The sequence below is a fragment of the Hyaena hyaena genome, unplaced genomic scaffold, assembly GCF_003009895.1.
Source record: "Hyaena hyaena isolate Hyena2069 unplaced genomic scaffold, ASM300989v1 scaffold_287, whole genome shotgun sequence".
Classification (NCBI taxonomy): Eukaryota; Metazoa; Chordata; class Mammalia; order Carnivora; family Hyaenidae; genus Hyaena; species Hyaena hyaena.
Window position 1 is genome coordinate 1,137,112 of NW_024080919.1, and position 24,596 is coordinate 1,161,707.

The 24,596-nt window shown below is 42.1% G+C and overlaps 1 protein-coding gene and 1 long non-coding RNA gene across 5 annotated transcripts in view; one reads left to right on the forward strand and one right to left on the reverse strand.

The window, feature by feature from the left end:
• Positions 1–2,840: 2,840 nt before the first annotated feature.
• LOC120241671 lies at positions 2,841–13,690 on the reverse strand. 4 transcript variants are annotated; one of them, XR_005530925.1, is made up of 4 exons: positions 13,344–13,690; positions 12,738–12,829; positions 3,504–3,631; positions 2,841–3,056 (listed from the first exon to the last, which is right to left on the reverse strand). It is a non-coding gene; the product is annotated as an uncharacterized LOC120241671 (long non-coding RNA). The 4 variants fall into 4 exon arrangements; XR_005530924.1 differs by having other exon boundaries at positions 13,245–13,690; XR_005530923.1 differs by lacking the exon at positions 12,738–12,829.
• A 171-nt stretch (positions 13,691–13,861) lies between these two features.
• The window catches only part of VCPIP1 (valosin containing protein interacting protein 1), a 29,491-nt gene continuing 18,756 nt past the window's right edge, over positions 13,862–24,596 (forward strand). The window contains exon 1 of the mRNA XM_039246949.1: positions 13,862–16,705. Within this exon, the coding sequence (XP_039102880.1) occupies positions 13,996–16,705 (2,710 nt within the window). The 5' untranslated portion in view covers positions 13,862–13,995. The remainder of the gene's footprint in view (positions 16,706–24,596) is intronic.

Below are 24,596 nucleotides of genomic sequence, written 5' to 3' on the forward strand. Positions count from 1 at the left end.
ACAAGCACTAAGTTTAGGCCCGCCCTATTCCAAAGTCCGTGCTTTTTCCACGTCACCATGCTTATTAAAGTCACAGAAACGTAAATACTGTAAAATTTCACTTACTCAACACTCTTGGGGATGAGTCATGCTGGACAGATGAGTAAGTAAAAGGCCATTCTCTAGGCAACGTTGTTCAAAACCTTCTAAGGTTAGAGCAGAGAACACGCTTGAAGCCTCTTCCCCAGAGGATTTTCTTCCCTGCATTTCTTTTCCCTCCTGGGCTTCCGGCATTTGAAGCCCAGGCCCCCTGGTGTCTGCCATGTTCTCCCTGAAAGTTCCGGCAGAAGACACCCCAAGATTCCTTTTTCCTTTCTGCCCTTTCAGAGTACCAATGAGACAGACTGGAGATTCAGAAATAATTTCAGTACATACAAAGGGAAAACAAAACAAGAAATATTTACAGAAAATACAACCAGTGTAAAAACAGGTGGATTTCCAAAGCACAGTTTTCTGATACCAGATTGGGTTGGGCACCCACTCGGTCCTGAAAGTTAGAACACTGCACCTCGGTCGCGAAGGGCGGTGTGGCTCTGCGGGCCTGTGGCTCATCTCCTTCCTCAGCGGTTGCTATCTCCTGATCAAGCACCGTACAGTGTCTATCTTGTCCTTAGTCCTAGAAATGGGTCTAACAATTCATTCTATTCCTTCCATATTTAATCACTCTGAATTTTAAGTTCCTCATCTTTAAAAAAAAAAGGGAATACAAGTATCCGAGGGATCACATGGAGAGATCATGGAGGCATGTGGTACATAGTAGACACTCTTAAGTTACTTTTCTTCTCTTCCCCCTCTGTGCACATGTGCATCAGCATCATCATCCTGACGATAGCAATAGCTGATGGTTTGCATTTACTACGTTGTAGACACTGTTCTAAGCATTTTACATCATCAATTAGTGTAATCCTCATCACAATCTTATGAGGTACAATGACCACTTTCATTTTAATGAAAACACTTTCAGTTAAAAGCTGGGACTCCGTCTAACCAGTTGAGGTCCAGAACCAGTGCTTCTAACCACTGCGCTACACCACACACACGGGGGACTCCTGGGTTGACAGCTAGCCTGCGGACCTTCACAGGTCCCTCCCCTCGCTTCCTCTAGAAGTTGACACCAGAGCAAGAAGAGATAGAATACAGGGAACATAAAAAAGATTCCATGAGTGTATACAATCATATCTAGTGACATAATATACAGTGAAAGGTGCAGCAACTTTATAATCATGGGTACTGTTTGAATTCTTAGACCAGGCATTCAAGACTTCCAAAATCAACTTTAAAAACATGTGTAGGGACACCTGGGTGGCTCAGTCAGTTAAGTATCCGATTTTGGCTCAGGTCATGATCTCGTGGTTCGTGGGTTCGAGCCCCATGTCGGGCTCTGTGCTGACAGCCAGCTCAGAGCCTGGAGCCTATTTCAGATTCTTTGTCTCCCTCTCTCTCTGACCCTCCCCTGCTCACACTGTCCCTCTCTCTCTCTCACAGAAATAAATAAAACATTAAAACATTTTTCAAAAAAAAATACAAAAAAACCCACATCCAAATGTGTAAAGGTAGATTCATTTGGGGGGAAGCATTACCAAGCATAAGTAACTTTGGAAACGAATTTTATGTAGGAGGAAGTTATTGTGGGTTTTTAAAAAAGTTTTTATTTATGTATTTTGAGAAAGACAGAGAGAAAGCGGGGGAGGGGCAGAGAGAAAAGGAGAGAGAACCCCAAGCAGGCTCCGCGCTGTCAGCACGGAGCCCAGCACAGGGCTTGAATTCGTGAACCGCGAGATCATGACTTGAGCCAAAATTAAGAGTCAGACGCCCAACCAACTGAGCCACCCAGGCTCCCCAGGGGGAAGCTTTCTGCTTGTTGCTTATTTTAATGTCAGTTAAACTACATTAAAACAATAGCTTACCAGTAAGTAGTGAATATTTTCCCATATCATTAGGACAGTGATTAAGAACAAGGGTTCAAGAGCAGACATGGGTTAAATTCCAGCAATACTACTTCACTAGCTGTTAGAACTAATGTTTTCTCTTCTATGAATGGGAATGATACCTGTCATCCAGGGGTATTCTGAGGCTTAAGACAATACAGTAAAGGTGACTGGTACAGTGCCAGATGCGTCACAAGTACTCAATAAGGTAATTTTCTTTCTTTTTTTCTAAATATATATTTATTTTGGGGAGAGCGCCGGGGAGCGAGGAGCAGATAGAGGGGGACAGAGGAACCTAAGCAGCCTCTGCACTGACAGGGTGTCAGCAGCGAGCCCGAAGCTGGGCTCAGACTCACAAACTGTGAGATCACGACCTGAGCTGAAGTCAGACCTCACCTGACTGAGGTGCCCTGGCAATTCTCTTTTCATAACACCACTGTGCTGGCCAACGAGTACTTCTATCTTACGGCTGTGCCAGGGTCCGCTTAACCTGTCTCACGCTGTTAGAAATCTGGAACATTTTCAATACTATTAATAAGCAATATCAAAATTTCCCCATACATTTCTGATCATTTCTTTAGGGTTAAATCTTATAAGTGATTTAGCGAATCAAAGAACATCCACATTGTAAACTTGTGACACACATTATCATATTATCAACCACTGTATAGTTTTACTAAGTTAATCTTTACTATATATTGAAGGGACTTTGTCAACTCTTGCAACAATAGACATTTTAAAGGAATATGCTAATTTTACGGGTCTCCCGAAATCTCATGTTGTTATTTATAAGATGTTTCAATTTCTTCTTTTGTTAAATTATAAAGGTCCTAGGCTCCCATAAATTAAAGTATGAGGCTGGCAGAAAAATAATCGAGATGCGTAAACATTTTAATGTAGCATATTACAGACGGGGCATTTCAAGCCTTTTATGAGGGGGTGAGTTTTTCCAATGGTTTTCAAAGTACACCCTTTGGGGAGGGTGGGGATGGGGCAAGTTGGAATACCTCTCGCTCGTTCCCACTCCAGTCATATTGGTCAGTGTTATACATTGAGCTTATTGGTAAGTTGATCGGAAGGGTTCTGGACCTGAAAACAAAACCAAAAACATATTTAATGCAAGGTTTTGGGACAACTGGTATCCTGCAATACCAAACAAATAGATAAATAAAATCAGTTGAATCTTTCCCTCACATCCTATGCAAAAATACATGTAAGCTGGATTAAAACATTAAATGGAAAAAACCCTCCAAAACTGCCAGAGAAAATGGTGAGCATTAACTCCTCTTCAAGCACACTGATGAAAGGAGAGGGCATGATGAGAGGCACTATCCCTCGGTGTCGGTTTTTCCTAAAAATGTGTGCCTCTGACACCGATTCAAATGTTGTGGCAAACAAAGTGCAGAAATGCTACATATGAATAATAGGGCCAAGCGTGGCGTGGGCATTACCACCCGGTACCCCCATCAACACACCCAGACTGCCCCAAAACGTACACTGTGAACAAAATAACATGCAAAATGAGAAATGCAATACATTCTAGTATCTTCCGCTGCAAGCAGACTCCTGCCATTAAGCCCTTCTTCTCCCTAGACCTTCTGGAGGCATCACTGCTCTTTCTCTGGAGTCTCTGTGTCCTCAGCATAGAAAGGCTCTGAAAAGTCCTCAACAGAAAAAGAAGAAAACTTTATTGACTCATTGTTTCCTAAACTTACTTCACTGTAGAACCCTCCCCTCAACATGATACCCATTAGTAGCCATAGAATTTGTGGAGCACACTTAGCAAATGCCAAGCTGAAAAGTAACCTATGAGTGGGAAAACGCTAGGCAAGGCGTGTCATGAAGACACACTGTCCATTTATTGCGATTTTACCAATGACCAAATTGCGATGTTGTGATCTGCTGACACCTAGTGCTGATGCTTTTAGTCCACGCATACATAATTTTCAATATCTGGCGCCTCAATAAAAACCTCAATAAAAACCCCTGCTTGCAGATTGCCTTGGATTTATATTCTTGTACATCATAATTATAACACACTTATATCTTGGAATATTATGCAAGGATTCATGTAAATGATCTAAAGGACTAAGAAAGGGTGCTGCCTTGTACCGTTGCTCTTCCCTTACCCACTCACGTGTCCCATGAGACTATACATATAAAACAAATGTGTCGAGTAATGCTTGTTCTGACTCTTTACGTCATACCCATGAAAGGAACTGCATTAGACTGTTTAGGGAATTTCTCAGACAGAGAGATCAGGCCATTCTACAAAAACTCAAGATTATTACTGGGATGAGGATAAAGTGCTTCTTTCCGTAAACTCTGGAATTTCACTTTCTTTTACTCCCCAAATCCCTTTGAGTCCTAAGTAAAGGGGAAAAAAAAAGGAAGAAGGGAAAGTGATATAACACAGTGACGGGCATTCTCCTGCCCCATACACATTGGTTGTTTGGTCTAGACATTTAAGATTAATGTTAATTTGAATTGTAAACTGTTAGGCTTATAAATCTTAAGATGCAATTTCTGACCTATATTAAATGTGTCTCTGTATGTTTACTTTAATAATGTCGATGCAAATGAAACCTGTTTGCACAAATACACTGCATTAATACCTTCCAGGTTTCCTGCTGCTAGTTTGAGAAGATTAGATCACATAGTTCAATAAAAATTCTAGTGCTACAAATCCTGGAATGCCAATTTTATTTTTTTATTTTTATTAAAAAAAATTTTTTTTTAATGTTTTATTTATTTCTGAAAGAGACAGCATGAGCAGGGGAGGGTCAGAGAGAGAGGGAGACACAGAATGTGAAGCAGCTCCAGGCTGTGAGCTGTCAGCACAGAGCCCGACGCAGGGCTCGAACCCACGAACTGCAAGATCATGACCTGAGCGAAAGTCGGATGCTTAACCGACTAAGCCACCCAGGCGCCCCTGGAATGTCAATTTTAATTGAGTATCATCTGATAACTGTAAAGCAGTCACTCATTATAAGATAGGGTCAGTATTTTTGAGTATTTGACATTCTCTTTTTAAGGAAGCTCTGTAGCCAACATGGGCATGGACTCAGGACCCAGAGATCAAAAGTCACATCCTCCACCAACTGAGCCAATCGGGCACACCCCACTTTAAGTACAACATCTTAATTAAATAGTATCTAATCCGATTATTGCTGGAAACCATAAAACAATTCCTTACTGGGTATTTACTAGTTCACGTACAGCTACTAAGTTCCAAATATACCAAAGTGTGTGTTTGTGTGTGCACACACACGCGTGCTTTGTGCAATCTCTATTTCTAACTGGAATATGGCACTGGCAGGTAAAGTCCTAGTTCTTTTGAGTTTGGCAAGTCTAGGCTCTTGTGTCCCATGCGATGACCCAACTCTATCAAAATGACTGTGAAATCTTTATCTACACATTTTGTCGTGATGTCCTTTGGTTTTCACCTGATACAAACAAAATCCTAAACTCTACCTGAATGCAGGCACTCAAAACTTCATGTTTTAAGGTGCTCATTTGGGAAGTCATAATCTTGTTTTAGATTAGTATCAAAATAACAAAAATTTTCAAAAGTTTTTAGAGAATTTGTGGATTTTCAATAAATGCATACTTCGACCTCAGGCTGAGAAACACTGCCATGGATGACAGCCATTCATTCATTCAACAGTATTTAGTGAGGCTACTGTGTGCCTGGCACAGGGAATCTAACAATCAACAAACTGCCTGCCCTTATGAAGAGCCTTACAGTCTAATGGCGAAGGAGGACAACAGACAAGTGATTATATAATTTCAGATAGTGATTAGTGTAAAGAAAGTGAGCAGGATCCAGAAATGGAGACTGAAAGGGGCAGAGGTGCTGGTCTACAAAGTTTGGCAGGGACGGCATCTTGCTGGAGCTGACATTTGAGCAGACACCTGAAATGAATACCTGGGAAAAGTTTTCCATTCAGAAGAAGAGCAAGTGCAAAGGCCCGGAGACAGGCATGTGTCAGAGTATCTGCGGGTTAACCAGGAGGTCAGTGTGGCAAAGCACTGCGCCAAGGAAATGAATGCCTGAAGTAGCCAAGGTGCCGGATCCCAAAGGGTCCTGTAATGCTGTAGTAATGACTCTGGTGGTTCTTAGGGGGAAATGGGATTGCAGAAGGCATGCTTTAGATAGACCAGAGGTGGAACTCTGGAACTCAGCTCTTTCTTTTACTTTTTAAAAGCAACTTTATTAAGGTATGATTTACACACACAAATGCACCCTTTTTAAGAATTCAGTCAGATGAGTTTGACAAATGTATATATCCATGTCCTCATCACCATAATCAAGATAAAGAATATTTCCATCATCCTAAAAAAGCTCCCTTGTTCCCTTTTGCAGTCAGGCTTCATCCCTTGACCCTGCGCCAGAGCCAGGAACTCATTGGGATTTGGAGAGTCGTTATTTTTAATGAAGACTTGGTAGCTGTATGGACCTAGATCTGTGCTGACAATTGAGAGCCACCAGCCACACGTGGCTACTTAAATTTAATTAAAATTAAATGAGGTTAACTATCCAGTTCCCGGGCGCCTGGGCGGCTCAGTCGTTACACATCTGACTTCGGCTCAGATCATGATCTCGTGGTTCCGGAGCACACGCCCCACATCCGGGAAGCACGTGCCCGCTTCGGGTGAGCCCGAGCCCAGCTTCGGGTGAGCCCCATCTCTCTCTCACTCTCTCTCTCCCTCCCCCTCCTGGGATTTTCTCTTTCTCTGTCCCTTTCTCACTTGCACACTCTCTCGCTCTCAAAACCAAAAAAGCAATTCGGTTCGCAAGTTGCACTAACCACATTTCAAGGGCTACGTGTGCCTAGTGGCTGCCATATTGGGCAGGACAGACATAGCGCTTTTCCATCACTGCAGACAGTTCTAGTTAGCAATGTGCAGGTGTTACCCAGGTGGAAAATGACCTTTGCCACATGAAGGTAGGCTGAGTAGCCTGAAAACTGAGTAAGTCATACAAGTCACATTACCTAGTTTTATGTCACTATTTGTGTTTATTACCTTTATCCCCAAATAATTTAAAAAGCCCACGTATGGGCCAGGGTGTTGGAGGAGGAGCAGTGTTCCCTGGGATGGCATGAGAATGGCAACAGCAATTACGGAGTTGTTTATTACATGGAAATTCCTCCTCCATTACTAAGTTTAAAGGATGTCCTATTTTTATCTATTTTTTAAGTTCATTTATTTATTTTGAGAGAGAGAGCACGCGAGGTAGGGCAGAGACAAGGGAGAGAAAGAATCCAAACTGGGCTCCGTGCCATCAGCACAGAGCCCGATGAGGGGCTCAAACCCACGAATGTGAGATGGTGACCTGAGCTGAAACCAAGAGTCAGCCACTTAACTGACTGAGCCACCCAGGCGCTCCAGGATATCCTGTTTTTATTAAGGGAAATGGTGATTTCTTTTATAACTCATAAGGCACAATTTTGTTTTATGTAAAATTAAATCTCAAAATTATGGTCTTACTAAACTACATATTTTTCTTTTTTGAAAGGGGGGGGTTCAAAGCAAATATGCTTAAATATTAACATATGTTAAATCTGGTAGTGGGTGCATGAGTATTTTTATATATTTTTTCTGTACATTTGAAATGCTTGAAATATTTTAAAAGAAAAAAGTAGGCTTTCATTTTAAATATTGGACAAGAATAGTTAATGTTATCAAGATTGTTCATGATTTGATTAAACAATTCAGGTTAAAAGCAGTACGCACAATAGTATAGCATAATGGTCAGTAGAACAGAAGACTCCGTATAGTAAGCATAATGATTAAGCATACAGGCTCTGGAGCCAGATTGCTTGGGTTTTAATCCTAATTATACCACTTACTAGCAAGGAAACACTGAGCAAATTAAATAACCTCTCTGTGCCTCAGTCCTTATCTGTAAAATAAGTATAATAATAATAGTACCTGGCTCAAAAAATATTATAAGGATTTAGTAAATATATGTAAAGACTCTAGTACATAATAGATCCCTAATTAGTGTTAATTTAAGAGCTACTATGATGATGATGATAATGATACAATTTTGGTTTCTTAAAACTTTTAGAAAAAAGGAAATTGAACAGTCCATTTAAAATGTTAATAACTGGGACGCCTGGGTGGCTTAGTCGGTTAAGCGTCCGACTTTCGCTTAGGCCATGATCTTGCGGTTCGTGGGTTCGAGCCCCGCGTCGGGCTCTGTGCTGACTGCCAGCTCAGAGCCTGGAGCCAATTTCAGAGTCTGTATCTCCCTCTCTCTCTGACCCTCCCCTGCTCACGCTGTCTCTCTCTCTCCTAGAAATAAATGTAAAAATATTAAGAAAAATAAACATTAAAAAAGTTTTTTAAAAAATAAAATGTTAATAACTGTAACCTCTAATTGATAAGACTAATTTTATTTTACTTTTTTAAATTAAAAAAAATTTTAATGTTTTATTTATTTCTGAGAGAGAGAGAGAGCGTGAGCAGTGGAGGGGGAGAGAGAGAGGGAGACACAGAATCCAAAGCAGGCTCCAGGCTCTGAGCTGTCAGCACAGAGCCCGACGTGGGACTCAAACCCATGAACTGTGAGATCATGACCTGAGCCGAAGTCGGATGCTTAACCGACTGAGCCACTCAAGCGCCCCCGATAAGACTAATTTTCTTTTCTTTTTTTTTGCTTATTTTCTAAATGTTCTATGTCAATTCCTGTTGTACTTAAAACAACAGAAACACAACACCAAAGTCTGGGCTTCCCCAGACGTGCTCTACAATCTGATAAACACTAATTTCCCAAGTGTGGTCCTTGGGCCAGCAGTATCAGCAGTACCAGAGAGCTTGGTAGAAATGCAAATTCTCAGGCTCCATCCCAAATATACTCATTCTGGAGTGGAGCCCAGCAACCCATTGTTATATTCGATTCTGATGATCACTACAGTTTGAGAACTACGGTGCTAAGGGATGACCTCTTACTCTATTAGACCTTTCACCTTTACGGAATGAGAAATACTGCTAATCATTCCTCTCCAAATACTCTCTGCAACTCTTATTCACAAAGGCCTCCTTCTACCCTTTGAAATACCCTTCAGGAGTAACTGTCCCCAGTTACTGCCTGACACAGAAACGCAAATACTTTCTGGAGGCAGGCGGGGAATAGGTCTCACGGGGGCCTGGCCTATGACCTTAGAGAGTGAAGTGCTGGCCACTGCACAAAGGGGCTCATGTTCAAAAAAAAAAAAGTTAAACTGCTGCTGGCCAAACAACACATGTAAACCGTGTGGCCACTGGCCACCAGTTTGCACTCACTTGTGGCTAATTCTCTCTCAAATCACTAAGTAGCTGTGCTGTAGTGGAAAGAGTGAGTGCTAAACATGGAAGAGGCTGTGAAGATTGACTTGAAGCCCAGCTCTGCTACTTGCTCGCTGGGTGGTAATAATGATGATGATCATGTTAACCTTCCAGAGTTAAACCTACCTTACAGGACTGTTTTACAGATTAAGATACTTTTCCGAGAAGCACTCATTCTACAACAAGCCCTTACTCAACTTTTCATAGCATTTGTGGTGTTTATTTTCTGATACTGTTTTGACTGATTACATACTTTTTTCTACCCGTATTTATGAACAGTTTAGTTTCGCCTATTTCTTCTATCAGACTGAGTTCCTTTACATCAGGGATGGCCTTCCACATCCCTTCAAGTTCTCACAATAACTACTTCATGAATTAAGTCCCTCATATATCCACCCTCAGCTTCACCAAAAGCTTGTGACTCAAATCTGATTACCTGGGGTAGAGATAGGGGGAACATAGTCAACTCTTAGTACGGATGTGTATTTCACGTGAGAAAGTATATGGCTGACTTAGGACAATCCCCAAAGTTATGATTCCTTTCCTTTTCTAATATAAAAGAGAAAAACAATGATGGTTATTCTCTTGTTAAGTGGATGCCTCTTGCTTTTACCTTTACTGGGTTTGTTAAAAGCAATACAGGAGGGGGGATGGGCACGGAGGGGGGCACTTGGGATGAGCACTGGGTGTTATATGGAAACCAACTTGACAAACTATTTGTAAAAAAAAAAAAAAAAAAAGCAATACAGGAATTTTAGGGGTGCCTGGGTGGCTCAGTCGGATAAGCATCTGACTTTGGCTCAGGTCATGATCTCATGGTTTGTGAGTTCAAGCCCCGCGTTGGGTTCTCTGTTGTCACTGCAGGGCCTGCTTCGAATCCTGTCTTCCTCTCTCTCCACCTCTCCCTCCTTCTCAAAAATAAGTATACATTTTATAAAAAGCAATACAGAAATTTTAGAAATGCCATACTAGAAATGTATGGGGGAAAAGAGGGTTTCAGTTTTAACTGCATTTTGGCAATTCAGAGAGAAGTGATGCTGGGGTAATGGTGGTATCAGCGCAGCTAACATTACGGGCTAAGCTCATTTCCCCATAGGGAATATTGAGATGAGAACAAGAACTATTAGTGAGGTGCCTGGGTGGCTTAATCGGTTAAACATCTGACTTTGGCTCAGGTCATGATCTCACAGTTGGTGAGTCCAAGCCCCTGCATCAGGCTGTCTGCTGTCAGTGCAGTGCCAGCTTCAGATTCTGTGTCCATCTCCTTCTGCCCCTCACTTGCTGGCATTCTCTCTCAAGAATAAACAAACATTAAAAAAAAAAAAAGAACTATTAGAAATCTCATAAAGATCTTGTAAAAGTTATTAGGCAATTACGATCATGGATTTGGGGAAGAAGAGGAAGGACGCATGTGTATCTCACATAAGCAAGTCAGAAGCTTTCTGCACTCCTAAGGCCAATTAAGAAACAGCTTGTCATATTTTATCCTAACAAAATTTTCTTACTTTACAGGTACCCATGCCTTCTAAATGCCTGTAAAAAATAATTCACATATTGAACTTGTCATGGTTAATACACTGCTCCTTTGTTAGCCTTCTTACTTTCTGAACTTCGCATCTACAGACTCATTAAGTAAGTGACTTGCAGGTTAAATGACCCAATTTAATTCTAGAATTGATTGAAAACTCCTTTCCCTCCTATCAAGGCATTTTATTTTTTTCCTTTTAAAAGTATCATTCTGAAAACTAGAACTATAGTTAACAAATGGCTTTAAATGTCAGATTTAGTTTTGGAAGAATATTTCTAACTAATGAAAGTTCCACACAGGGAAATGAACAATTGGATCAGTCAAATGGATTTTGCTGGATAAACCAGCGAAAGGCTACCCATTTTTTAAGTAAGGTGGGAAGTGGTTATTTTGTCAAGTGTGATTTAGAATGACATTCAGATGCAATTTAAAAAAATCTATTTCATTGTTCATATGTTTTATCAGTAAGGAAAATTTAGCTTGGTGATACCAAAACATAAACGTGCATGCCAGTGTGCACACTGCTGTCATTTCTCATGTGTTCTGAGGCTTTCATAATTCAATTTTTTGGATTCTGTATGAGGAAAATAAAATTCCACTGCAGGTGTAACTTCTCAGTAACAGTAGTTAATAATTTCCACTTACTGGGCATATTCAATTTCTCAACTTAAAAATACACAATTAAAAACCAGTTCCAACACTATGTAATGTAGTTACCACCAAACTACTGCCAGAATAGACATAAACAACTTTTCCTGCATGAATTAAGAAAAACCGTACTGAAAATTATCCCCGTCACGATAAGTAACATTACCTATCTTGTATGACGGTAGCATCATTTGTGGGTGGGCCAGGAAGAATTGGGTAAGAAAAGAACATTTAAAGAATTTCTCTTTCAAAAAACTTTTTTTAATGTTTATTCATTTTTGAGAGACAAAAAGAGAGACAGAACACAAGTGGGGTTGGGGTAGAGAGTGAGGGAGACACAGAATCTGAAGCAGGCTCCAGGCTCTGAGCTGTCAGCACAGAGCCTGCCGCGGGGCTCGAACCCACGAACCGGGAGGTCATGATCTGGGCCGAAGTCGGACTGAGCCACCCAGGTGCCCCAAGAATTTCTCTTTCAAACATGTCATTTCTTTTGAAGAAAGCTGTAGACAATAATTAGGGTGAAAGTCAGTACTAATACGCTTTAGGAATGTCTTACAGATGCTTCATTTCAAAGCATCAAATTCTATTTACACAAAAACCCTAATAAGGTAAACAATTCCCTTGGCAGCTACCCAAGACTCAAAAGTCCTCATGTACTGCACTGATGTTTCTATTTTGTGCCAAATGTTTCAGAAACTTCGAGATAGTTCACTTATCTAAGGTTTCAGAAGGCAAGAATTTCCAGAATAAGTGAAAGGGGCTGACTGTACACTAATAATTAAGATACTAACTTTCAATTAACATATCAATGCGTTGTGTATGAAGAGGCAACTTCCAAGCACACAATGAAACAAAGCTGTGCTGCCTCCTTAGGGCGAGACGCCTCGATCACTCCTTGAGTCTCGAAGAGACCCAGAGGCCTAACACGAGGTCTGAGCCTAACAGCTCTCTTCTTCTGTAGAAAGCAGCGTAAAAAGCACTCTCTGGGTCTGAGATGCACTGGTGGTTTGACCTTGGACAAGTCACTTAATTCCTAGTCTGTTTCCATAACTGTAAATGGAGTCAACAATACCTGGTATCGTATCACGGGACGGGTGTGAGAACGAAATGATATATGTGAACATCTTACGTAAACTGTGAAGCAGTAGTAACCGGAAGCTGGTTATTATTTTATATAATACTGGCCTAGCCTTTCCTGCCTATGTGTGTGTCTGCAATACGGGTACGTATCTGGATCTGAACGCCGAACCGTCGCTTACCGGCTGTGTGAACCGAAGGACGTCATTTCCTTCGGGGCATGTTTTCTAACAAGGTTTTGATGAAAGGCAGATGACGCCGTGTTATGTAAAGGCTGCGGCAGAGATACAGTAAGAACTTAGTAAGTGATAGCTGTTCTTATTCTTGAGAAGCGGCTCGTCAGTAGCAAATTATGTCTAGTGACAAGGCTCTGCGTGTATAAACGACTCTACACGCATCCAAAGTACTGCTATTTGTACCGTAAACCGCCGGGACGTACAGGACGCAAATGGCGCCTCCGTGACCCGCGGCACACCAGAGGCACACGGCGGAGAAGGCGCTCAGGCGCCTCAGGGCTCGGAGCAGCGGCAGGAGCGAGGAGACAGAAGACGGGCAGGACAAAGGGCCCGGGAGACCCTCCGAGAACCAGGTCTTTGCTCTCCCCCCTTCCTCTTCCGACCTCCGGCCCGGCGCAGGCCGTTCCGTCACCTTCCCAGCCCGCCACACCGCTGGACACGGACGTACTGTACCTTCTCCACTGAGAGCCCGTCAAGCGCCCTCCCCTCCTACGAGTCGGGAACTTCAGCCCCTCCGCTTCCGACACCCACTCCCTTTAATCCTGTTTTCACCGAGCTTCCCTGCAGCCTTCTCTCCGCCTAAGGGGAAGTGAGGCTGAACGCGCCGCAGGGCATCCTAGGAAACGTGGTCTCTCCTTCACTGTTGCTCGCGTCCCAGAGTGGGGAAGACGACGGAGAAGGTCCAGTTAAAACTACAAGTCCCGGCAGGCACCACGCGCGACTCGCTTCCTTTCTGCCCCCCTTCCTCCTGCCTTCCTCTTCCTCCTCTCCGCGGGGGGCTGAGCCGCAGGGCCTCACGGTATTGTAGTTCTTTGTGGATCCAAGATCCCAGCATCCAGTGGCCGGGAGGGAGGCTGCAAGACTCTAATTCCCAGAGGGCAGAGCGGCGGCTGCGCCTGCGCACTCTCAGTGAGGGCGTGTATGTCCGTGTGTCTGAGGGAGAGAGTGAGCGAGAGTGAGTGAGTGTGAGTGCTGGGTAGGGTGGTGGCCGTTACGTTCGGGGCAACGGCTACGGCGGTGGAGAAGTCAGAAGAGAAACGACGTCTGGCGCTTCCGCCTCCGCCTGGGAGGAGGAGGAGCTGGTGGGGAAAGGAAAGTGATTCGTCCTGGGCCTGGACTGCGCGGAGTCGGGCCGGTGGGCGTCTGGGCTATGAGCCCTTGAGGGTCGCTCGGGACGCGGAGCGAGACGCCAGAGCCGAGAGGCATGTCTCAGCCGCCGCCGCCGCCGCCGCCGCCGCCGCCGCCGCCGCCGCCTCCCCCGGAGGCCCCGCCGACCCCGCCGTCCCTGGCGGCCGCGGCCCCTCCGGGGGGGCTCTCGAAGCGGAGAGACCGGCGGATCCTCTCTGGGAGCTGCCCGGACCCCAAGTGCCAGGCGCGCCTCTTCTTCCCGGCGTCCGGCTCCGTCAGCATCGAGTGCACCGAGTGCGGGCAGCGGCACGAGCAGCGGCAGCTGCTGGGGGTGGAGGAGGTGACCGACCCGGACGTGGTGCTTCACAACCTGCTGCGGAACGCGCTGCTCGGCGTGACAGGCGCGCCCAAGAAGAACACGGAGCTGGTGAAGGTGATGGGCCTTTCCAACTACCACTGCAAACTGCTGTCGCCCATATTAGCGCGCTACGGCATGGATAAGCAGACGGGCAGGGCGAAGCTGCTCCGGGACATGAACCAGGGCGAGCTGTTCGACTGCGCCCTGCTGGGCGACCGCGCCTTCCTCATCGAGCCGGAGCACGTCAACACGGTGGGCTATGGCAAGGACCGCTCCGGGAGCCTCTTGTACCTGCACGACACTCTTGAGGACATCAAGCGGGCCAATAAGAGCCAGGAGTGCCTCATCCCAGTCCATGTGGACGGCGACGGACACTGCCTGGTGCACGCCGTGTCCCGCGCCCTCGTCGGCCGCGAGCTCTTCTGGCATGCCTTGAGGGAGAACCTCAAACAGCACTTTCAGCAGCACCTGGCCCAGTATCAGGCCCTGTTCCACGACTTCATCGATGCCGCCGAATGGGAGGACATTATCAACGAGTGTGACCCTCTGTTCGTACCACCTGAGGGTGTGCCCTTGGGCCTGAGGAACATCCACATATTTGGCCTCGCCAATGTGTTACACCGCCCTATCATTCTGCTAGATTCTCTCAGTGGCATGAGAAGCTCTGGTGATTACTCAGCCACCTTTCTGCCTGGGCTCATCCCTGCGGAGAAGTGCACAGGGAGAGACGGTCATTTGAACAAACCAATCTGTATTGCATGGAGTAGCTCTGGTAGAAACCATTATATCCCCTTGGTAGGCATAAAAGGGGCTGCTCTGCCCAAATTGCCTATGAATTTGCTGCCCAAAGCATGGGGGGTGCCTCAGGACCTTATTAAAAAGTACATTAAACTTGAGGAGGATGGTGGTTGTGTTATTGGAGGAGACAGAAGTTTGCAGGATAAATACTTACTTAGGCTCGTGGCTGCTATGGAAGAAGTCTTTATGGACAAACACGGTATCCATCCTAGTTTGGTGGCCGATGTCCATCAGTATTTCTACAGGAGGACTGGGGTGATAGGAGTTCAGCCTGAAGAAGTTACAGCAGCTGCTAAAAAAGCAGTCATGGATAATCGCCTTCACAAATGTTTGCTCTGTGGTGCCCTTTCTGAACTTCATGTTCCTCCAGAGTGGTTGGCTCCGGGAGGGAAACTGTATAACCTGGCAAAAAGTACTCACGGACAGCTGAGGCCTGACAAAAATTATAGCTTTCCCTTGAACAATTTAGTTTGCTCATATGATTCGGTGAAAGATGTTCTGGTACCAGACTATGGCTTGAGTAACCTGACAGCTTGCAACTGGTGCCATGGCACATCTGTGCGAAGGGTCAGAGGAGATGGGTCTATTGTGTATTTGGATGGGGACAGAACTAATTCTAGGTCCACTGGTGGCAAGTGTGGCTGTGGATTCAAACATTTTTGGGATGGTAAAGAGTATGACAATCTACCAGAAGCTTTTCCTATTACTTTGGAATGGGGTGGAAGAGTCGTCAGAGAAACGGTATATTGGTTCCAGTATGAAAGTGATTCATCCTTGAATAGTAATGTTTATGATGTTGCAATGAAACTTGTCACCAAGCACTTTCCGGGTGAATTTGGGAGTGAAATCCTCGTTCAGAAAGTTGTCCATACTATATTGCATCAGACTGCCAAAAAGAATCCTGACGATTATACTCCTGTAAATATAGATGGTGCTCATGCCCAAAGAGTTGCAGATGTACAAGGACAAGAGGCAGAGTCTCAGCTCCCAACTAAAATTATTCTTACCGGACAGAAAACAAAAACTTTGCACAAGGAGGAGTTAAACATGAGTAAAACTGAAAGAACTATTCAACAGAATATTACGGAACAGGCTGCTGTAATGCAGAAAAGGAAAACAGAGAAGTTAAAACAAGAACAAAAAGGGCAGCCCAGGACCGTTTCTCCTAGTACCATTCGTGATGGTCCGTCCTCTGCACCGGCTACCCCTACCAAGGCTCCCTATTCACCCACCACTTCAAAGGAGAAGAAGATCCGAATAACAACTAATGATGGACGACAGTCCATGGTTACACTGAAGTCTTCAACAACCTTTTTTGAACTTCAGGAAAGCATAGCCAGAGAATTTAACATTCCTCCATATTTACAGTGTATTCGATATGGCTTTCCTCCTAAAGAGTTAATGCCACCCCAGGCTGGAATGGAAAAGGAGCCAGTTCCTTTACAGCATGGTGACAGAATTACAATAGAGATTCTAAAAAGTAAAGCGGAAGGTGGTCAGTCTGCTGCAGCACACTCTGCCCACACTGTGAAACAAGAAGAGATTGCTGTTACTGGTAAACTATCTAAGGAACTTCAGGAGCAAGCTGACAAAGAAATGTACTCCTTGTGTCTTTTAGCAACGTTAATGGGTAAGATCATTTTAACTCAGATGGTATTTCTTAACTGTGAATATTTTTCTGTTGTCTTCATGAAAAACAATCTCTGATCATCATAAAAACTATCTGATTTTATATATATATATATATGATATATATATACACATATATGTATTTAGGAAGAGATGATTTTCTTCATCCTAAGTAGATGGATGTTAGCATGCTTTTCCATTAAGTAAATATTAGGATAACATAACCAAGAAAGTGAAAATAGTCCCTTAACGATCACCAGGTTTTTTGAATATAACTTATTCTTATAATATTTTTAATAGCCTTATAATTTGTCTATTTAAAGTCTTTAAAAATATTTTCCCCCCAGGGCTGTATTGAGCCTGCTCACTTTGTCCCTTTTCATTTATTTTTAAATTTTCTTTTCCTGCATGTCATGTGATTTCAGGACTTCCTGTTTGATGAATTGCAGTTTCTGCTGTTTATATTCTCACTGCACTCCCACCTAATAGTCTCTGTCCTCCATTTCCTCTTCTTCCTTTCCTGGTTCTTCACATTTTTATTTGTACATTAGGATTTGTGTTTTAGTAATTTCCTTGCTCAGTGACTCTTTGCTTTCAAATGTATTAAACTATTATAACTCATGAGAAATATAAGAAACAGAGGTGGATGTTAATAGATTGCTTAAGAAGCATTTCTTTTTAATAATTCAGCATAAATTAAAAATACCAACCAGATATGTAATCTAAAGCTTAAGATGATTTGGGATATGACCCAGGGGTGCCCTTTTTACATTATTTTTATTTGCTTAACCTTTGTTTTTAAATCACCATTAATATGCTTTACTAAGGCTTAAAGTAGAGTTAAAATTTATATTACATATCAGAAGAGCCTTATTTTTGCTGAGATTAGAGCTTTTAACTAGAAAAGTGATCTGGGTTTTGATTCTCTTTTCTAAGAGTACTAAATATCAGTGAATTGGGCCTTGACCTACCGAAATGAAGATTATTCCTGGCTTGTTAAATTGGGGGGCCCAGAAGTTAATAGGAGGTCTAAAAGTCCTGTACACATTAGTAACTTGATATTGATATTGTTGATTTTATTTTGACAGAAATAGCCATCAGATCGGGGGATGTGTCAAGAAATGTACTAGGCATTTTGAGTATTTCTACCTCTTAGAGTTTTTAGTTTCTTAGAGACTGCATGAAATAGAGGAAAGAATCTTTGGAGTCAGAAAGACCTAGAATTTGAATCGCGGCTCCACTACTTATTAACTTAGTGATTCAGGCCAGCTGCTTAACTTCCCAATACTTCAGTTGCCTCTTTACAAAATGCCCTCTGGTTGCTACACAGGGCAATGGCAAAATACTCCTAGAACTGTGAAAATCAAGTAACATCAGCAAAGAGTGGATAAAATTAGATATATGCAGAAGGTGCTTTAAAAACTGGCAGTCTCCCAGGTCAAAAACAGGAAAGAAAAGGTCTTCTTCAGTCGAAGATGAACTCTTGAGGATGTGGCTCATTTCTTATCTGACCTTGGATGCCCGGTACCTAGTATAGTGCCCAGCAGGTTGTAGGTACTTTGAATGTTTTTGATTGGATTAAATAGATGACATTAACGTGTCTAAAGAAAGGCTGTGTCAGCAGAAATGGAATGGATGGTCAGCATTGAACATTGAAAAAGAATTGAAAAGCAGAATTTGGCACTGTTTATACACTACTGTACAAAGGGAAAAGATACATCATCTGGGGTTCACGAAAATTCTGGTAACTAGAAAGGTAGTCTCTAGGGGCTGGAATATTTGATTGGTCCTCGCCATGGCCTGGCTGAAAGAACCGTATCCCTTCAGGGATTCTGTATTCATCAAGTATTCTGATCATTCATTTAACTTCCCAAGTATTGATGTACAGGTGAGAGTGTACCTGTAGCCTTAACTGAGAAGGCTGTGTTCTCCTTTGTAGATAAATAAATTGGCAAGGGGGAGATTATGATCAGTACTATAAAAGTCTGGTTAGCCTGATAATATATTTTATAATGAAAATTACTAAAATGTAGTTCTGGTTTACAGTTGATCACTTTTCGAGTTTAGTTTGAGGCTTCTCAACCTGAGGTTTCTCAAACTGTTGACTGCAATGAGTTCAGTAAGGTAGTGTCTTATTATGATCCCTTTCCTCTTTACGTCCAGCATTTATGTTGCTGCCCTTCTCAACCCACGAATCTCTTTAAATCTTCTATTCCCAACACAAAATTTGAGCATAAAAAGAATGTTTTGCTAATTTCATAGTGTAGCACTTGAGAGACTTTCTGCTTTAGTGTACTGAGTGCGTGGCCTGTATTAGTCTCTCTATTAAACATTAGGTTTTTTACCTCTGATTTTCTTATAACTGTTTTTGAATTATGTAGAGGATATTCTTTTTTTTTTTTATTTCAGATTGGAGTTTTATTTATTCAAAAAACATTAGTATGACATAACATATACTTACATTTTATCTATTTCTCCAAAAATCCTACACATTCAGATTAGGGTGCGTGATTTATCTATGTAATGACATATATTGCAAAACTATATTAGGCCACTGTTTTAGGCACTTGTGGCCTCTGCTCTGGGGGTTCAGAAACTTCTTTGTCCCTGGGAAGGTATGGCACCAAATATCTGGTCATTATAATCAGAAATCATATTTTGTTGTTGTTGTTTGTTGGTTTTTTGTTGTTTGTTGTTTTCTTGGGGGGTTTTGTTTTGTTTTTTGCATCTCCATCTAGTTTGTAGAGGATATTCTTAATAAAAACTGATGTGTTGGTAAAAATGTCAATTTGGGGATAGTTATACATACACACAACCTTATGTAAAGGGTGCTGGAGAACTACTGATGTCTAGTTTGGAGACGGCTGGAAAATGGAAAATGACAGGCTTATTTAGAAAAGTGCAAATTTCAAAATGCAGAAATTACCTTGTGAATTAGCAGATGTGAACTAAGCTGCTATGTTAGTTTAGAAAATAGTCCATCAAGCCTTAATGCTGTTTGAATCGTTGGCTCCTTTAGGCTTAAATACCTTAAAAGCCTTTCCTTTAGGCTTAAATACCACCTTAGAGAGGCTTTCTCCTGACCACCTTATTTTATTCTAAGGGTTTGAGAGACCTTTGCTAACCACTCTATGTAGGTCCCCTCTACCACGGTACCCTGTTCATTTCTCTTATAGTACGTATTACAAGTTCCCATTATATTATTTGTTCGTTTATTTATTCATTTGCTTACGCCACTGTATTTATTATAAACTCCTCAAAGGCAAAGATAGTAGCCGATACATGAATTTATACTATCATACTTGGAAGATTAAGTTAAACATTGATTCTGTGCCTTTCTGTGCTTAGCTACGTTGATATTTTTTCCTTCATATTTTTCAATTACAAGATATTATTTTTAAAAATTCAAAGAATTCAAGTGTATATAAAGTAAAATATGGGGAGCCTGGGTGGCTCAGTCGGTTGGACATCTGACTTCGGCTCAGGTCATGATCTCACCGTTAGTGGGTTCGAGCCCCGCGTCAAGCTCTGTGCTGACTGTTAGCTCAGAGCCTGGAGCCTGTTTCAGATCCTGTGTCTCCCTCTCTCTCTGACCCTCCCCTGCTCACGCTGTTTCTCTCTCTCTCTCTCAGAAATAAATAAAACAGTAAAAATTTTTTAAAAATAAAATGAGATAAAATATGATAGTTGTCGTTAACATTTTTACTCCCCAGAGAAAATCAGACTGTGTGTGTGTGTGTGTGTGTGTGTGTGTGTGCGCGCTAAATACATAGTTTAATGCTAATGATGATGCTAAAAGTTGTATGGTCTGGATATACTTCAGGGACTCAGTAAAGGAGAAGAACGGGCATGCCTTTCTTAGAAATGGTTTTGACTTGATGAAGTGGACATATTTTTAGATGGGAGGGTCTGCAGGAGGAGTGGAGAGACGGCAACAGCTCCTCAGCTGAGGGCCGCCAGCAGTGTTTCTAGGAGAAGCGGCCCCATGCTCCTGGTTCAAAGTTACATTTTGGCCAGTTTATTTTTATGGTCATAGATGCTTGAGTTCAGAGTTAATGTTTGGTATCTTTGAGCATCTTTAAAAATATAAAAGGGGGGGGTCTTTAAAAATGTATTTCGTTTTCATTACTCAGCCATAAAAAAAAGTATGAGATCTTGCCATTTGCCACAATATGGATGGACTTAGAGGGTATTATGTTAAGTAAAATAAGACAGAGTAAGACAAATACCATATGATTTTATTTATATGTAGAATCTAAAAAACAAACAAAAAAGCCAAAACAGACCCATAAATACAGAAAACCAGCTGATGGTTATGGGGGTGGGAGGGCGGGCAAAATGGGTGAAGGGCTTGGGAGGTACAGGCTTCTAGCTGCAGAATGAAAACGTCACGGGGATGAAAGTTAAAGCGTAGGGACTATAGTCAGTGGTATTATAAATGTGTGTGGTGACGGATGGTAGCTACACTTGTGAATGTAGCATGATGTATAAAGTTTCCAAATCACTCTGTTGTATACCTAAAACTAATGTAACATTGTATGTCAATTATACTTCAGTAAAAACACATAAAGAAATTTCATATAGGTGTTAGATTTTAAAATTTACTCACTTCATAAATTGGAAAGCAGAATTTTTAAAATTGCCTTTTTAAAAATCTAATTAGAAAATTAGAATGATGGGGGTGCCTGGGTGGCTCAGTCTGTTGAGCATCCGATGCTTTATTTCAGCTCAGGTCATGATCCCAGAGTTGTAGGATTGAGCCCCACATCCCTTAGTGTGGAGCCTGCGTGGGGTTCTCTCTCTCTGCCCCTCCCCCCCAATAAAAAGAAGATTGGAATGATGAGCTTTTAAGCCCACATTTAACCCCATGATTTTATTAGTAGCAAAAGTTTGAAAACTTAAGAATTTAAAAATGTTTCACTTTAACATAATTTTTAAAAATTAAAGATTGCTTCTTAAAGAGGAAAAAAATCAGATAAACCAAAAGAAAACACATCCATAATACCATTGCTGTATGTAATGGTTTAGATAGGAGAACTGAAGATTTTTAGGAGGAAGGATTTGAGGAAGACAATGTTTGGACAGAGATTATTGATGATGGTGGTATAAACTTTTTTCTACATTTATACATACAGATTATATGTTGAATATGAATATTTTACTGTTTACTGTGGAGAAACAAGTGAATTATAAAGTAAAATTGGGGCACCTGGGTGGCTCAGTGGGTTAAGCATCTTGCTCTTCAGACTTCAGCTACGTCATGATCTCACAGTTCGTGAGTTCGAGCCCCACATTGAGCTCTGCTAACAGCACGGAGCCTGCTTGGGATTCTCTCTCTCCCTCTCTCTCTGCCACTCCTTCGCTTGTGTGCACTTTCTCTCTCTAAATAAATGAATTAATTTAAATAATTTTAATAAAGTAAAAATTAATTGAGTACTAATAAGAATATGAATTAGTATAATATTTGCTTAGTGTTTTACCAAGCTATTACTATGCTCTTTTTTTTTTTTTTAATTTTTTTTTTAATGTTTTTTATTTATTTCTAGGAGAGAGAGACAGAGACAGCGTGAGCAGGGGAGGGTCAGAGAGAGAGGGAGTCACAGATTGAAACAGGCCCCAGGCTCTGAGCCGGCAGTCAGCACAGAGCCCGACGCGGGGCTCGAACCCACGAACCGCGAGATCATGACCTAAGCGAAAGTCGGACGCTTAACCGACTAAGCCACCCAGGCGCCCCACCAAGCTATTACTATGCTCTTAAGAGTTTGCTGGGGCACCTGGGTGGCTCAGTCGGTTGAGCGTCCGACTTCGGCCCAGGTCATGATCTCACAGTTCGTGGGTTCAAGCCCCATGTCGGGCTTTGTGCTGACAGAGCCTGGAGCCTGCTTCGAATTCTGTGTCTCCCTCTCTCTCTCTGACCCTCCCACACTCATGCTGTGTTTCTCTCTGTCTCAATAATAAACGTTTAAAAAAAACTTAAGAGTTTGCTTTCTAATGAAACGGTAGAAAAATAATTCATTCTCTTTTTGTAAGATATACTCTTTTAGTAACTTTCAAATAGACAATACGGTATTAACTATAGTCCCCATGCTGTACTTTACATTCCCATTGCTTATTTATTTGATAACTGGAAATTTGTACCTAAAAGTCTTTCCCTTTGTTTTTGCTGTGATTTTTTTTATTAGATTCATGAAGAGGTATAGATGGTTCCATTAGTTCTATTTTATCGGTATTAACACCAAAGAACAGTTATCATTGTGCTGTTTCAGTTAAGTTTTTCTGAAATTGTTTGAGGCGCTGTTAAAAGGAAAAACCTCATTTATACTGTTCATTCATATATATTCATTCAACGAATGTTAAGAGTGATCCTGTCTACCTCGCACTGTGCCAGGCCCTGGAAATAGAAAGTCAAATAGACCAGTGACCTTTTCCTGACTTTGAAAGGCTAGTCTACAAGGGGAAACAGAAAAGTACGCTAAATTACCCTGTAGTGTGATTAGGGCTGTGGTGTTCGTATGCATAGGAGTAGCAAGGAAGGTCCCTACCTATCCGCTCCTCTGAAGAATGCTAGAGAAAGTGACACCTAAATGGAGTTTTAAAGAATATGTAGCAATTATTGGCCATTGGGAACCAGGGCATTTTGGTGGTGGTGGTTTGTAAAACTCAAGTTAGGGCATGATGTGAGATGTGCGATAGGAGAGAATACAAGGGTTATTCGTATCTGCCGTGAAAAAGGAACTTGGAATTTACCTTATGGTTTTTGGGGAACCGTTAAAAGTGCAGCTCTGAAGGTAGTATGGAGGCGGGATTTAAGAACAAGATAGGAGGGAAAACCAGTTAGGAGGTGGTGGCAGTAATTCGGACAGGAGACAGGCCTGAACCAGGCCAGTTGTAGAATTGATGGAGACAGACGCAGTGGAGAGCCGTACGATGCTGACGGGGCCCTTCTGCAGAGTGTACAGTCCCTGTTTCCTGATCTCTAATACCATTTTTTTGGTTCCTTGCCAACAAGTGGAAGTGTCTGCACGCCAAAGGAAATAATTTGCCTACTTTTTCCTCCTAACCAGTTGTTGATGCCATGGCTTTCTGTAAGAAAAGACTGCAGATCTGTGAGATTTGTAGTAACACAATCTGACCTCCGGTAGAGGTTTAATATCAGTGGAAAGGGAAGGTTTAAGCTTTGGAATGATACACAGGATTCAAATCCTGACTCTGCCACTTCTTAGCTGTTTGATCTTGGGAGAATTGCTTAAACTGAGCTTGTTTCTATTTCTGTAAAATGGGACTTAGTTGTGATGAGAAAATGAAACTATGTAAAGTTCCAGCTCAAAGCTGGGTAGATAATAGAGGTTTTGATTTATGTATCTTTCCCTTAAGCAACAGAACATGCATACTCCGTGGAGCCACATATTGCTCTCAAGGGGGGTGAATTTGTTTTTGGGGAGATGTAGAGGGTAAAAAAAAAAAAACTTTTAATGAGTAAAACTCCGATATACTGCAGTTCATAGATAAATAGTATATCTGTAGTATTCAAATGTAATGAAAGAGGCAGTTTAGGAATATAATGTCTTAAAAGGATCCTTAGAAACAATAAAAAAAAAAAAACAACGAAAAAAGAAGGATCCTTAGGGGAACAGAATGAAAACAAGGTTAATAAACACCCCAATAGAGTTCTAATTGGTAGGAGTTCTGCCTGCTTAAATAAGGAATAGTAAGGTATGTAAAACACTAAGAAATATCATTTTTTTTACTACTATTTAATGGTGGTCAGTTCTGAAGAATTCACTGTGTTGAGACCTGTTCCGACTTTTACCATTAAAAGTATGGGGCGCCCGGGTGGCATAGTTGGTTAAGCGTCCGACTTTCGCTCGGGTCATGATCTCGCGGTTCGTGGG